This window comes from Haematobia irritans, chromosome 2, assembly GCF_050003625.1.
Source record: "Haematobia irritans isolate KBUSLIRL chromosome 2, ASM5000362v1, whole genome shotgun sequence".
Lineage (NCBI taxonomy): Eukaryota > Metazoa > Arthropoda > Insecta > Diptera > Muscidae > Haematobia > Haematobia irritans.
In genome coordinates, this window is record NC_134398.1 from 81,635,170 (window position 1) to 81,650,140 (window position 14,971).

Here is a 14,971-nt window from a genome sequence, read left to right on the forward strand (position 1 = left end):
GAGTAGAATTATCATTGTAGCTATGCGTACCAAATTTGGTTGAAATCGGTTACGACTAAGATATAGCTCCCATATATATGTTTTTCTGATTTCGACAAAAATGGTCAAAATACCAACATTTTCCTTGTAAAATCGGCACTGCATAGTCGAAAAGTTGTAAAAATGATGATAAATCATAAATAAACTTTTGCGAATTTTCCTTAAAATTCCTTCAGATTTAAATGTTTCCCATATTTTTTTACTAACATTGTGTTCCACCCTATTGCATTAGCCGACTTAAATTTTGAGTCTATAGATTTTGTAGAAGTATATCAAATTCTGTTCAGATCGAGTGATATTTAAATGTATGTATTTGGGACAAACCTTTATATATAGCCCCCAACACGTTTGACGGATGTGATATGGTATCGAAAATTTAGATCTACAAAGTGGTGCAGGGTATAATATAGTCGGCCCCGCCCGACTTTAGACTTTCCTTACTGGTTTTTATGTTACAGCAATTCCCACAGTTGAGTACTAAGTTCGAGTTTAGCCGCTAAAATTAAAAATAAATCACAGAGAAAAGTATAAAATTATACGTCTTCGATAAAAATTTAAATACAACTTGATGGAGAATAGCCCAAACCAAGTTTTTTATAAAGATTATTTTTTTTAATGGATTATTAAAGAAAACTTATCAAGAAAATTGCGATTTTAGCCTCTAAACTCGAACTTAATATCCACCTTAAATACTAAATGCTATACTGACAAGTGGAAATTATGTCTAATTTTATAATATTTTTTATTTCAAATATATTCTGACAATAATTTCAAAAACGTCCTATTAGTCCATGGATATGATTCCAATAATGTACCTACTGGATGGATTTTTGAATGTGGTAAGTTTTTCTATAAACGGTATTTTGTCCGTTTTTAATAAAACCAAAATTTCAATTTATTAAAATAATTATTTTCACTTGCAGGTAGACAGGTCTTGTAATGGTATTTTTTTTTAATATTCTTACTGTTTAATGCTAACATAGCTGATATCCTTATTGGCTCTAGGAAATACTCTTGAAACCGTAAGTTAAAAATCAATATGAACGATATTTTTCTTATATTTTGTATAACTTTGCAATTTCAGATGCTTATAAGACAAATCCGCCCAACAAAAGTTAGCCAAAATTGATGAAATTGGACAACAATTCAATGAATATAGCATCTTATGCCACATTTATTAATTAGTTTAGTCCTAATAACATAGAATATTACCCTTTTGAAGAAGCAATTACTAACTAGCGACAAGTAACTGCATCCAACGTACACAGAAAAAAATATCACCAAAATATTTCCAATTAAAAAGTTAATTGAAGTTGAAATTTTTTTTCAATTAATAAATTAATTGGTACAATTAACTTTTTAATCAAGATAGAAACATTAAGTTAATTTAGTCAATGATTGAAAATTTAAAAATTTTTAATTAAAAATTTAATTGATACAATTAACTTTCATTCAAATTCGGAAGACTAAGTCAGTTAAAAAAGTGATGAATATTTTTTTAAATTTTTAATTAAATTTGTTGTTTTCAAACAATCAATTGTTAATCCAAATAAAAATTCTGAGCCAATTCAGAATGTAATTGAAAATAGTTACCTTTTTTAATTACACAATTAATTGAGTTTTGCAATCAACATCAATTAAATTTTTAATTGAATCAATTAAACAATTAATTGAAATTTGGTAATGAAATCAATTAATTTTTTTAATCAAGAATTTTTTCTATGCCCAATTAAAACTGTGATTGATACTATAATTTTCGTGATTGAAGACATTTCAATTAAAGAATTAATTGAATCAATTAATTTCGTGATTGAATCAGAAAAAAAATTTTTTGTGTGTACGAATAAAAATATTTCCTTTATTGTATATCATAAGCCGTAGTTTTGTGTAATATAATAGTAAGTTTTTAAAATAAAATACTGGTGGTTATTGAAAATTGACTTGTTTTGTACGAAAAATTTCTTAGTTGTATACAGGCTTGTTGTACCTTTGATTCCTCAATTTCTCTACTTTTTTGAAAATTATACTGACAAACAGTTTATTTCAAACCAATTTCTTAATACAGGTTTCCCAAAAAATTGTTAATTTTTCCAGATAGCAGGAATATTTTGAATGAGTTTAAATATATTCTTCCCACAGCATAGTAATAATGAACTAAAATACGATGCAATACATGAACTAATTTATAAGAAAATCATGAACTTATCTAGATGAAAAAAATCTTTGGCGCCAAATCATGGTCATTCTTACTATGGGTTAGTTCATTTTTCATAAAAAATAGTAAACTTTTTTTTCGGTGTAAAGATAAATCCATTATACGATACGCTTCAGGCCACCTAGTAAATCGATCTATTATAGTCAGAACGTATATATTGCTGGCGGATACTGCACGCACAAAAAAATTTTTCGACATTGTTGCCGCATCCATTTAATGCTCATCTAGTGCATGTAATTGTCGCGAAAACAGTGTATTTTGTCGTTGTGAAAAAAAACACAATGTTACAAAAACAATAATTATTATTATAAATAATTATAATTATTATATAATGACATATGTGATTTAACGCTTTGTCTACAATGGCAGGTTTAAACAAATTTATGTTAACAGTTTTAATAAAATGGTCACTCTGTATTTTAAATGTGTTCTGTTGGAATACCCTTAGACGCACGATCTTGAGGAACACGTATTCACAATTATGTAAAGTGTCGGAATAAATTATTGTATGTTATTGCTGATCATTCAATTTTTTTTTACTTTTTTGCTGGGAAAAAGGTATTTTTATAGGTTACGTATATACGCAAAGAAAAAAAAAAGTTTGGAAAACGTGTACCGAAAACCTGTTTCTTTTGTTAGAGTTTTTTGAATTGCTTCGTAAATTTTAAACTTTAATCACCAAAAGAATTCGTTTGTTAGAAAATTTTTATTTTTTCAATAAAAAAAAAAACAACCAACAACACAGTCCATTTCGTTTATATCAAGCACTACTTTTTTGACTTTAAGTCTTTAATAAGACACATTTTACAGTTCGTAGTAATATATGTAAACAAACAATATATGTAAACAAACAAAACAAACAACATTTTGGTGTTCGGTCGAAGCAGGGATCGAACCCACGACCCTTGGCATGCAAGGCGGACATAGCAACCACTGCTCCACGGTGTCCAACTAAATGTATGTTTTTCTATAAAATAAAGTTAGTTTAATCGGCTCGTGGGCGTATGCTATATAAATATAACTTATGACAATAACAGCTACATAGCTCAGTGGATAGTGTGTTGGCTTACAAATAGCATGGACCGCGGTTCGATTCTCCGTCCAGGCGAAAGGTAAAATTTAAAAAAATTATAAAATTGAATAATTTCTTCTACATTATTTGTATTACAGAAAAAGGTGCTAAGAATTAAAAAACCTCTTGGAAGTGAGAAAGATGTGAGGGAAAATGCAATTAGCAGAAAAGATTGTTTTTTTGAGTTAGTCTTTATGAAATTGTTTGTATATCCTGGAAAAGACGTTTATCACAAAAATTATATGCTTTTCTTCCAAATAAACTTCTTTAGAACGAAAAGTAAATGAGAAACGAACTTTGTTTGTCTAAAATTTCGTTTGGGAGGAAAGAATTATTTTTTGCGTGTAGAAATGTGTTTTCTAAACATTTAAAAGTTGTGCTGATTTGTGCTGCAATTTGTATTTTAACATTTTATCAAATAACCAAGATATTTGGAAAAAACTTTTTCGAAAAAAAAAATTGCCACAATCGCCATTTTCTAAATTTTGAAAGTTGTTCTGAGCTGGACTAGCCGAGTGCATTATTGCATTCCTAGAATCGCAATCTTCGAATTTCGGATATTTTAATAAAGCCGTGAAGGACTAAAAGAAAACAGAGTACTCGTTTATCCAGGACATCTCCAAAAATATGCAACATTGTCATCAGCTGTTGAAAAACAATCACAGAAAAGAAGTGAAATCTTGCATTTTTAATGTATGAAATGCTCCAATTAGTAATAAATATTTACTGCTGCACAGAAAAAAAAGTGTCTCGTAAATTTAAGAAGATTTTTACAATAATTTATTACAAGAATTTTCCAGAATTTTAGTTCATTTTTCGTATCTTCAACGAAAATTAACTACTCGAAAGGAAATTTTACAAATTCTAAGTAGCAATCGTTTAGTTCATGGCCTACAAAATACGATGGAAATTTCCTTAAAAAATTTCTTAACTGGTAGTTAAAAATTCGTTTGTTATGCTATAAAACTACTTATGAAATGTAAAGTATTTTCTAAATAATAAGTGCAATTTACTATAAGATTTTTTTGTATGAGAAAATATTTTTTTACGAAAAATGAACTTGAAAGTGGATAGCAATTTCTTACTGACAATTCCTATAGTTAATAATTGTTGGTAAAAAATTACCCAATGAAATATTTTTAGTTCACATGTAATTAAATTTATAGACATTTTCGTCAAAAATGGTAGATAACATTTCATGAAAATTTTGCAAATTTTAAGTTAAACGTTTCATCGTTCATAAACTGGTGTGCCTTTACGAATATTATTCTCAGAGTAAATTGTCAGCAGATGCGATGAACTAATGCATAGTACAGAGATCTTTATCGGCATAGTGGAATGTGATTAATGTAAAGATGATGTTACTTGAGTTTTGTTGTGTATACATGAGCGTGGGGTTGTTTTTATTTTTGTTCATTTAGTGGTTTGTGTGTGTGTGTTTGTTATTCTTGGATGGTTTATTGGCTGGATGAGGTGTTGTTTTCAATAAAGGCACATGTGTTTTTGTTGTTGTAGGAATGTTTTGGCTTTGCTTGGTTTTGTTTGGCATGCTTCAGTTGTATAGTTGGCGTTGGCGTGGGCTGTTGCATCTTTTAATATGCAACAAGGGAATATAAAGGCATGGAATATTGTGGAATTTTGAGACATATATTGGTGTTTGTTTATTAAACATTTTAAATGAAAGTTATTAATATTTTATCGGTAGTTTCGAGAAAAGTTATTAAGAATATTTTGGAAAATATGTTGAAATTGAAAGTGTATTGAAATTTTTATTATTCAATGTAAAAAATTAATATTCAATTCCAGATGAATTTGGACAATTTTTGTTATATCTCAGCGTATAGTTTAGCCATAAATTGGTAAGTATTGTTTTTTTTTTTAATATGACTTTCTTTTAAAAATAATATTTTGTATGTATATTATTATTTGTTAATTATTTTTTTCTTTGGAAACCAGTTTAATGTTTTTCTTTGTTGTAAAAGCAATATTTAATTTCAGAGCAATTCCAGATGGGTTCGAAAATAGAGAATTGGTAAGTTTTCTTTTAAAATTTGGCTTTCTTTCAACTAGAATATTTACGTTTTTATGACCTTTTTATCATCAAAATTATAGGTTTTTAATACCTTATTTTAGTATTTCTTTAATCAATTTTTTTGGAAACCAATGTAATATTTCAATGTAAAAAAACAAATATTTAATTTCAGAATAACCCCTTAAAAATTTGAAAAAAATGTTGGTACTCCTTTGCTTGTAATTTAATAGTGAATTGGTAAGGATTCTTTAACTTTCTTTTAACCAGAATATTTGTGTTTTTTATGCATAATATTATTTTTTTCATTCGATTTTTTGGAAACCTATTTAATAATTTTATTTAATGTAAAAAATAAATATTTAATTTCAGAATAGCCCAAATAAATTTGGACAACTTTTTATATTTCCCCTCAGCGTACAATTTAATAGAGAATTGGTAAGTTTTATATTAAAACTCTGGCTTTCTTTCAACTAGAATATTTATTTTATTATATCCTTCACATCGATAACAACACAGTTTTATGAGTTTATATAGAATACTTCATTATTTCCTAATTGTTTCAGGTACCAATTTTATGAGATACGTTTTCCAAAGAAAAGTTGAATTCCTTACACCATTCGATAAAATGCCCCCAAATATGGTAAGTTATAAGCTAAAATGAAGAATTAAAATTATATTTCATTACATGGTGTTAATTTTTAACAATTTTCATTATTGTTTCCATTTTTTTCCAGCAAGATATGTGAAAAAATTACCTACGATGAATAAAAAAAAGGATAAGTCAAAATGTCCAAACAGCGGGTTCAAATAAACTACTCTCTGTTCCACGTGGTCATAATTGTTATTCACAAAAACATTGTATTAAGAACTTTCATCATAAGTTTTTATAATAAAATACTTTTGCTTAAAGAAAGTTTAATTTTAATGTATGAAAATTTTCATAATAGTAAAACGGTTTGTTGTTCCTTTAATTATTTAATTTCTCTGTACTGTGGAATGATTGATTTAAAAATAGTTTAGTCGTCGACATTTTAAAGAGACTGTTAACCAATTTTTATTATCGGGTTTGCCAAAAAATAAGCAAGTAAACCAATATAATACTGACTTTTTAACTTGGTAGGGGTATATAAATCTTATGGTGTTGTAAAAATGAACTAAACTACAGTGTTATAGATGAACTAAAACTTAAGAGAATTATAAACTAGACAAGTTGAAAAAAATCTTAAGGGCTAAATCATGGTCAATATTACTACAGTTTAGTTCATTTTGCAATGGAAAAGGGTTCACTGTTTTTTCAGTGTGCGATTATTTATGACACTATACCACTTTGAATTACATGTTTTTCGATAAATTAGTCACAATAAAGTGCTATTGTGAATCGATGAAGCGTCACTTTATCAAAAGGCAATCTGGCAAGATCGGCGCGACTTGCACTGGTGAGATGTTCTGGATAGAACACCAGTGCAACGATGTTCTGGATAGCGCATACAAATGTTGTATCCAGTGCAAAAAGAAAACAGCCCTATTGTATTAAACTGTTGTCCCCTTTTGCTTATTTGTGCCGTTCAAATTAACTTTCTATCTCAAGCCGTTCTGGAGAAAATTCCAATTTAATTTTAAAACAAGTACACTGAAAAAACAGTGAACCCTTTTCCATTGCAAAATGAACTAAACTGTAGTAATATTGACCATGATTAACCCCTTAAGATTTTTTTCAACTTGTCTAGTTTATAATTTTCTTAAATTTTAGTTCATCTATAACATTGTAGTTTAGTTCATTTTTACAACACCATAAGATTTGTATACACCTACCAAGTTAAAAAGTCAGTATTATTTTGGTTTACTTGCTTATTTTGTGGGAAACCCGATAATAAAAATTGGTTAACAGTCTCTTTAAAATGTCGACGACTAGACTATTTTTAAATCAATCATTCCACAGTATAGAGAAATTAAATAATTAAAGGAACAACAAACCGTTTTACTATTATGAGAATTTTCATACATTAAAATTAAACTATCTTTAAGCAAAAGTACTTTATTATAAAAACTTATGATGAAAGTTCTTAATACAATGTTTTTTGTGAATAAAAATTATGACCACATGGAAAAGAGAGTAGTTTATTTGAACCCGCTGTTTGGACATTTTGACTTATCCTTTTTTTATTCATCGTAGGTAATTTTTTCACATATCTTGCTGGAAAAAATGGAAACAATAATGAAAATTGTTAAAAATTAGTACCATGTAATGAAATATTATTTTTAATTCTTCATTTTAGCTTGTAACTTACCATATTTGGGGCATTTTATCAAATGGTGTAAGGAATTCAACTTTTCTTTGGAAAACGTATCTCATAAAATTTGTACCTGAAACAATTAGAGAAATAATGAAGTATTCTAAATAAACTCATAAAACTGTGTTGTTATCGATGTGAAAGATATAATAAAATAAATATTCTAGTTGAAAGAAAGCCAAAGTTTTAATATAAAACTTACCAATTCTCTATTAAATTGTACGCTGAGGGGAAATATAAAAAGTTGTCCAAATTTATTTGGGTTACTCTGAAATTAAATATTAAATAAAATTATTAAATAACTTTTCAAAAAATCTAACGAAAAAATAATAATATGCATAAAAAACCAAATATTCTTGATATTCCTAGACAGTCATCAAAATGACGACACGTAATTTCATTTTCGATTTAAAATGCATTTTAGTCTATTGGGAAATGGTAAATTTAAGTTATACTAATTCGACCGTTTTATGAATTTTTGTTTTATACTACTTAAAACCAAATTGTATAAGAAAATAAATGCAAGTTTGGTTCACTTTTTCGCTCACGATGAAAATTATATCGTCTTGAAATCAGCCGTAGTCAAAATGACGAAGGATGACGTTAATGTACAAAATATAAGGATGGCTGTCCAGGGTTAAAAGAAAGTTAAAGAAAACTTACCAATTCACTATTAAATTACAGGCAAAGGAGTACTAAAAATTTGTCCAAATTTTTAAGTGGTTATTCTGAAATTAAATATTTGTTTTTACATTAAAAATATTACATTGGTTTCCAAAAAATTTTATTAAAGAAATACTAAAATAAGATATTAAAAACCTGTAATTTTGATGATAAAAAGGTCATAAAAACGTAAATATTCTAGTTGAAAGAAAGCCATTTTTTAAAAGAAAACTTACCAATTCTCTACCTTTTTAAATTTGTTTGAATCCGTCTGGAGTTGCTCTGAAACTAAATATTGCTTTTACAACAAAGAAAACCATTAAACTGGTATCCAAAAAAAAAAAAATAAAAAAAAAATTATATACATAAAAAATATTCTTTTCAAAAGAAAGCCATATTAAAAAAATACTTACCAATTTATGAATAAACTATACGCCGAGATATTACAAAAATTTTCCAAATTCATCTGGAATTGAATATTAATTTTTTACATTGAATAATGAAAATTTCAATACACTTTCAATTTCAACATATTTTACTAAATATTCTTAATAACTTTTTTCTAAACTACCGATAAAATATTAATAACTTTCATTTAAAAGGTTTAATAAACAAACACCAATATATGACTCAAAAATCCAAAATATTCCATGCCTTTATATTCCCTTGTTGCATACCTACTTAAAAGATGCAACAGCCCACGCCAACTATACAACTGAAGCATGCCAAACAAAACCAAGCAAAGCCAAAACATTCCTACAACAACAAAAACACATGTGCCTTTATTGAAAACAACACCTCATCCGGCCAAAAACCATCAACGAATAACAAACACACACACACAAGCCACTAAATGAACAAAAATAAAAACAACCCCACGCTCATGTATACACAACAAAACTCAAGTAACATCATCTTTACATTAATCACATTCCACTATTCCGATAAAGATCTCTGTACTATGCATTAGTTCATCGCATCTGCTGACAATTTACTCTAAGAATAATATTCATAAAGGCACGCCAGTTTATGAGCGATGAAACGTTTAACTTAAAATTTGCAAAATTTTCATGAAATGTTATCTACCATTTTTGACGAAAATGTCTATAAATTTAATTACATGTGAACTAAAAATATTTCATTGGGTAATTTTTTACAAACAATTATTAACTATAGGAATTGTAAGTAAGAAATTCCTATCCACTTTCAAGTTCATTTTTCGTAAAAAAATATTTTCTCATACAAAAAAGTCTTATAGTAAATTGCACTTATTATTTAGAAAATACTTTACATTTCAGAAGTAGTTTTATAGCATGACAAACGAATTTTTAACTACCAGCTAAGAAATTTTTTAAGGAAATTTCCATCGTATTTTGTAGGCCATGAACTAAACGATTGCTACTTAGAATTTGTAAAATTTCCTTTCGAGTAGTTAATTTTCGTTCAAGATACGAAAAATGAACTAAAGTTCTGGAAAATTCTTGTAATAAATTATTGTAAAAATCTTCTTAATTTTACGAGACATTTTTTTTTCTGTGTATATATGGCCATAAGTTCGGCCAGGCCGAATCTTATGTACCCTCCACCATGGATTGCGTGGAACCTTCTATGAAAGACTGTCATCTACAATCGAATTACTTGGGTTGTGGTATCTTAAATCGTTTTCTAAATTGTGAGTTAGTCCATACGCGGTATATATTAGACCAAAAAGGTATGTAGGTAAGTCTACAAATAACTACGAATCGATATGAACTTTTGCACGGTACGTAGGTAGCCAGAATTGAAATATGGAGGTCGCCGATATGGACCACTTTTGGTATTGTGGTTAAATATCATATACTACTACCACGTACCAAATTTCAACCAGATCGGATGAATTTTGCTTCTCCAAAAGGCACCGGAGGTCAAATCTGGGCTATATAATTATGGACTGATATGAACCAATTCCTGCATGGTTGTTGGATATACTAACACCACGTACCAAATTTCAACCGAATCGGATGAATTTTGCTCTTCCAAGGGGCTCCGGAGGTCAAATCTGGGGATCGGTTTATATGGAGGCTATATATAATTATGGACCGATTTCGACCAATTTTTGCATGGGTGTTTGAGGCCATATATTAACACCACGTACCAAATATCAACTGAATCAGATGAATTTTGGTCTTCCAAGAGGCTCCGGAGGTCAAATCTGGTGATCGATTTATATGGGGGCTATATATAATTATGCACCGATGTGGACCAATTTTTGCATGGTCATTAGAGACCATATACTAACACCATGTACCACATTTCAGCCGGATCGGATGAAATTTGCTTCTCTTAGAGGCTCCGAAAGCCAAATCGGGGTATCGGTTTATATGGGGGCTATATATAATTATGGACCGATGTGGACCAATTTTTGCATGCTTGTTAGAGACCATATACTAACACATCGGATGAAATTTGCTTCTCTTAGAGGGTCTGCAAGCCAAATTTGGGGGCCCGTTTATATGGGGGCTATACGTAAAAGTGGACCGATATGGCCCATTTGCAATACCAACCGACCTACATCAATAACAACTACTTGTGCCAAGTTTCAAGTCGATAGCTTGTTTCGTTCGGAAGTTAGCGTGATTTCAACAGACGGACGGACGGACATGCTCAGATCGACTCAGAATTTTACCACGACCCAGAATATATATACTTTATGGGGTCTTAGAGCAATATTTCGATTTGTTACAAACGGAATGACAAAGTTAATATACCCCCATCCTATGGTGGAGGGTATAAAAAGTTCCAAAATATATTATAGGAAAATGCCAAAATTTAAAATTTTGAAAAAAATGGATGTTGTGTCAATTTGTGCTATATCAGTACTCATTTGTGCCATTTGAATCAACCTTCTATCTCACACCTTTTTGGAGATTTTTGCTCTGAAATCAATTAATTTTTTAATCAAGTATTGTTTTGATGCCCAATTAAAACTGTGATTGATAGTATCATTTTCGTGATTGAAGACATTGGATCAATTAATTTCGTGATTGAATCGGAAAAAAATTTCTTTTTGAGTTAGTTCTTATGAAATTGCATTACATCCTGTAAGAGAATCAACGGTTATCACAAAAAGTATATACTTTTGCTACAAACGAACTTCCTTACAGCGAAAAGCTAATGGGAAACCATATTTCTTTGTCAAAAATTTCGTTTGACAAACTAGTTTTATTTTCTGGCTACTTGCACCTTCTTCAATATATGCCCTTCTTCCACATAAATTTATAATACAATACAAAAGAAAATATTCAATCTTATATTTTCTTTTTTAATACCCTGCGCCGCACTGTTGTAACACCCAGAAGGAGACGAGATAGACATATGGTGTCTTTGGCAATATTGCTCAGGGTCGGCCCCTGAGTCGATCTAGCCAAATGTGTTTTGAGTCAGAATTTGATTTTAAAAGAAATCGGTTCAGTTTTAGATATTATGGGATATATCTTTCGTCCGATTTACACTCATATGACCCCAGAAGCCAGAATTTATTTAATTTTTGTAGCGGAGAGTAGTGAAGATTACTAAAATATAGCAAGTTGAAGCTTTGGTTTGTTTATTTTAATGGGCGCCAGGCGATAGGAAAGCCTTTCGGAAGAATAAGTCAATGGTTTCCAATTTCAAATTCACAAGGAAGTTTTCATTTATTGAGTAATCCGCTATATACATACAGGCTTGAAAATATTATCTATTGAAAGAGAATAACATGTTGAAAGAGAATGAATGAAAAACTAATAGTTCTTATTATCAAAGATTATAGATTACAGAAGATGGGAGATTGGCTACTGAGCAAAATAAAAACTAAAAACAACTAAAAGATTACAAACATGTATTAAACTAATCTGGTAAATGCAACATTTGGTATGACGCAAGCCAATCTCCCATCTTCCTCAAATCTATAATCTTTGGTTTTATAGGCAGACCAAGACAACATAAAATAAAAATTAAGCAGCACGTCAACACAAGGTACTTCTTTACTGAACTTTTCTTGGCCTTTTCTCTTAATCAGTTTAAACGGTGATGGAGTATTATAGCTGGCAGACTCCTTAAAACTATTCAAAGATGAGGCGTTGTAAGTCACTAAAGGAACATTCGGTTTATCAGGAGATGTGTTTTCATATGTGCCAACTCTATGTAAAACAAATTTTGGAATTACAGAATTGTTTAAATCTTGGGTTTCCACTTCAAGTGAACTAATTCTGAAATCTTGTTGAGGTCGTTGGATACAAACAGTTTTGGTCTTTTGCTTTTTCATATATTTGATCATAGTTTGGTTTTGCAAATATGCATTCAACGATAATTTCGAGTTTGTGGAATTAAAATCTAAAGAGCTCATTTTCATCGGGTGTTTCTCCCCCTGGTTTTCAACAGTCGAGTTACATGATATTCTATCAAAGAAAAGTAATGGTTGGTCTCCAATAATATTATTAGCATTAACGGGGGTTTCGACAATTTCATGCTGTAGAAAGTAAAGTGGGACAAACCCAGGATCTTCATATTCGGTATTCTCGATAATGGGATTTACACCCTTAAATAGACCCATCTTCTTTGGTCTTTCTGGAGTTATCATGTCATTGGGAATCGCATCTCTAAAAATGTATTGAATAGAATGAGGAGAGTAATCGGCCTGCGGACGGTTGTAGGGACCATACGACTCAAAATCCGACACATATGTCAGTTTTTGCAGACGCTTTTAGGGGTCACAAACTTTGATTCAGCCCGTTCCGTTGGAACTACCTCTGGTTTACGCTTGGGTCGTGAATCTACTTCCTTAATGGTTTCGAGCAAGTTTAGCTCCAAGGGCCATTCTTCTTCAAAATCGAAAACTTGGGATGGACATCCTTCAAAATGCCAGTACCGCTGACCCATATTTAGGACAATTTGAGCTTGTTCCAAGTAGGGTTCGGTTATTAGTGTCTTCAGGAAATATGAGAAACTTTATGTTGAGCCATCTTCCACCAATGACTATCTTACAAGTTTTTGTCAGAAATTTGCGAATGTTGGTTGAACCGTCAGCAATGATGACTCGCTATAATATTGATTTGCTTTAAATTTTGCACATGGAGTGCAATTGATAGTTCCGTAAAGTGTGCCAAATTTGGTTGAAATCGGTTCAGATTTAGATATAGTTCCCATATATATGTTTTTCTGATTTCGGTAAAAATGTTCAAAACACCACATTTTCCTTGTAAAATCGTTACTGCCTAGTCGAAAAAAAGACTTTCCTTACTTCTTTAATTTTATATTTTGTCGTGACGGGGAATCGAACCACGTACCGTACTGTTTGTCAGCAAATACACTCTTTCCTGGGCTCTTATTTTCATCAACACACAAATATGGCTATAGCCATCAACGCATACAATCAACCAATTTTATTTATAAACGAAATTTTTGGGCTCACACAAAGAAAAATTATTGAATGGAAACACACCACTTTACAACTTTTGGAAACGGGAAAAATGCAATTTTTCATATATTCATAAATCTTCAAAAGATCTCGGAGCGATCTGCACAATGTGTCTAATTTATGATATGAACCCAGAAAACATCAGTGCTTGGTATTACCGAAATCTACAAGATATAGGTCCCAACATTTGGGAGTCGAAAACATTCCAAATTTAAACCGATTGAAGGGAGTAAAATGGAAACAAATTAAGGAATTCGTCGAAAACACAGTTATAATTATAAATTATAAACTAGAGCGCACAACAAGCCGATTTCTGGTATATTCTTATGTAATAGCATATTTCACATAGATCAATTAAATTTTAAAAAATATTGATATAATAATTAATTAAATATAATAATTTTAATTCAGCTCGTATTTGGAATATTTTCAAGCCATATTGATGGTCATTCGAAATAAAAATATCAATCAAGTGTCGAATGGGGCACAATTATCGTCGATGTTGATCTGAAATATTAAAATGAAATGAAAATAAATTAATGACAAGTCAGGAATATTCACCGCATCGGATTTATTGGTGTGTCATCTATGGAAGATATAGTTTGGGTCTGGTACCTTTTTCCTCGGTCCACTTCAACGCTTTGGTTTTGATGTTGTTGATTCATGTGTTTCTTCAAATTCGATTGGCGTGTAAAGCGACTGGAACATTGTTTACATGCGAACGGCTTATCTCCACTATGGGATAAAAGATGAACATTCAAATCGGTCTGTCGAGCATATTTTTTCTCGCAGTAGGGACATGATATAGTTTTGTCCATGTGATTTAATTTCATATGCGTTGCCATTGAAGAATGTTGTATGAAACGTTTGCCACATATCTCGCAACCATAGGGGCGTTCACCTGTGTGGCGTCGCATATGGCTCTTTAATGTGGTAGGCCGTAGAAAGCGATCACCACAAAATTTGCACTCATACGGTCTTTCTCCTGTATGCGATCGCATATGGTGCTTCAGAGCATAGATTGTTGAGTATGCCTTGGCTAAAAATTATATAAATTGATCAAAATTAATGTACGTGAGTAATTCCAGGACTAGTTGTTATTTATTGTACACCGAAAGAATTCTCTTCGTTAATTTTACGAAGAATTTTTCATTAACTATTCTTCGTGAATTCTTCATTAAAACAACGAAATTTTCAGTCTTTTTCGTAAATTTTACGAAGAAAA

The 14,971-nt window shown here is 30.3% G+C and overlaps 1 protein-coding gene and 1 long non-coding RNA gene across 4 annotated transcripts in view; one reads left to right on the top strand and one right to left on the bottom strand.

The window, feature by feature from the left end:
* Nucleotides 1-5,524: 5,524 nt before the first annotated feature.
* Nucleotides 5,525-6,009, top strand: LOC142223393 (uncharacterized). The gene is made up of 3 exons (XR_012718714.1): nucleotides 5,525-5,595; nucleotides 5,728-5,793; nucleotides 5,922-6,009. It is a non-coding gene; the product is annotated as an uncharacterized LOC142223393 (long non-coding RNA).
* A 5,941-nt stretch (nucleotides 6,010-11,950) lies between these two features.
* The window catches only part of LOC142225614 (uncharacterized), a 47,767-nt gene continuing 44,746 nt past the window's right edge, over nucleotides 11,951-14,971 (bottom strand). For 2 of the 3 annotated variants that reach the window (XM_075295421.1, XM_075295419.1), the window contains 2 exons: nucleotides 14,308-14,785; nucleotides 11,951-14,253 (listed from right to left, as the gene is read on the bottom strand). In XM_075295421.1, coding sequence (XP_075151536.1) covers nucleotides 14,211-14,253; nucleotides 14,308-14,785 — 521 coding nt within the window. In that variant the 3' untranslated portion in view covers nucleotides 11,951-14,210. The remainder of the gene's footprint in view (nucleotides 14,254-14,307; nucleotides 14,786-14,971) is intronic. The other variant, XM_075295420.1, reaches the window with a different exon arrangement.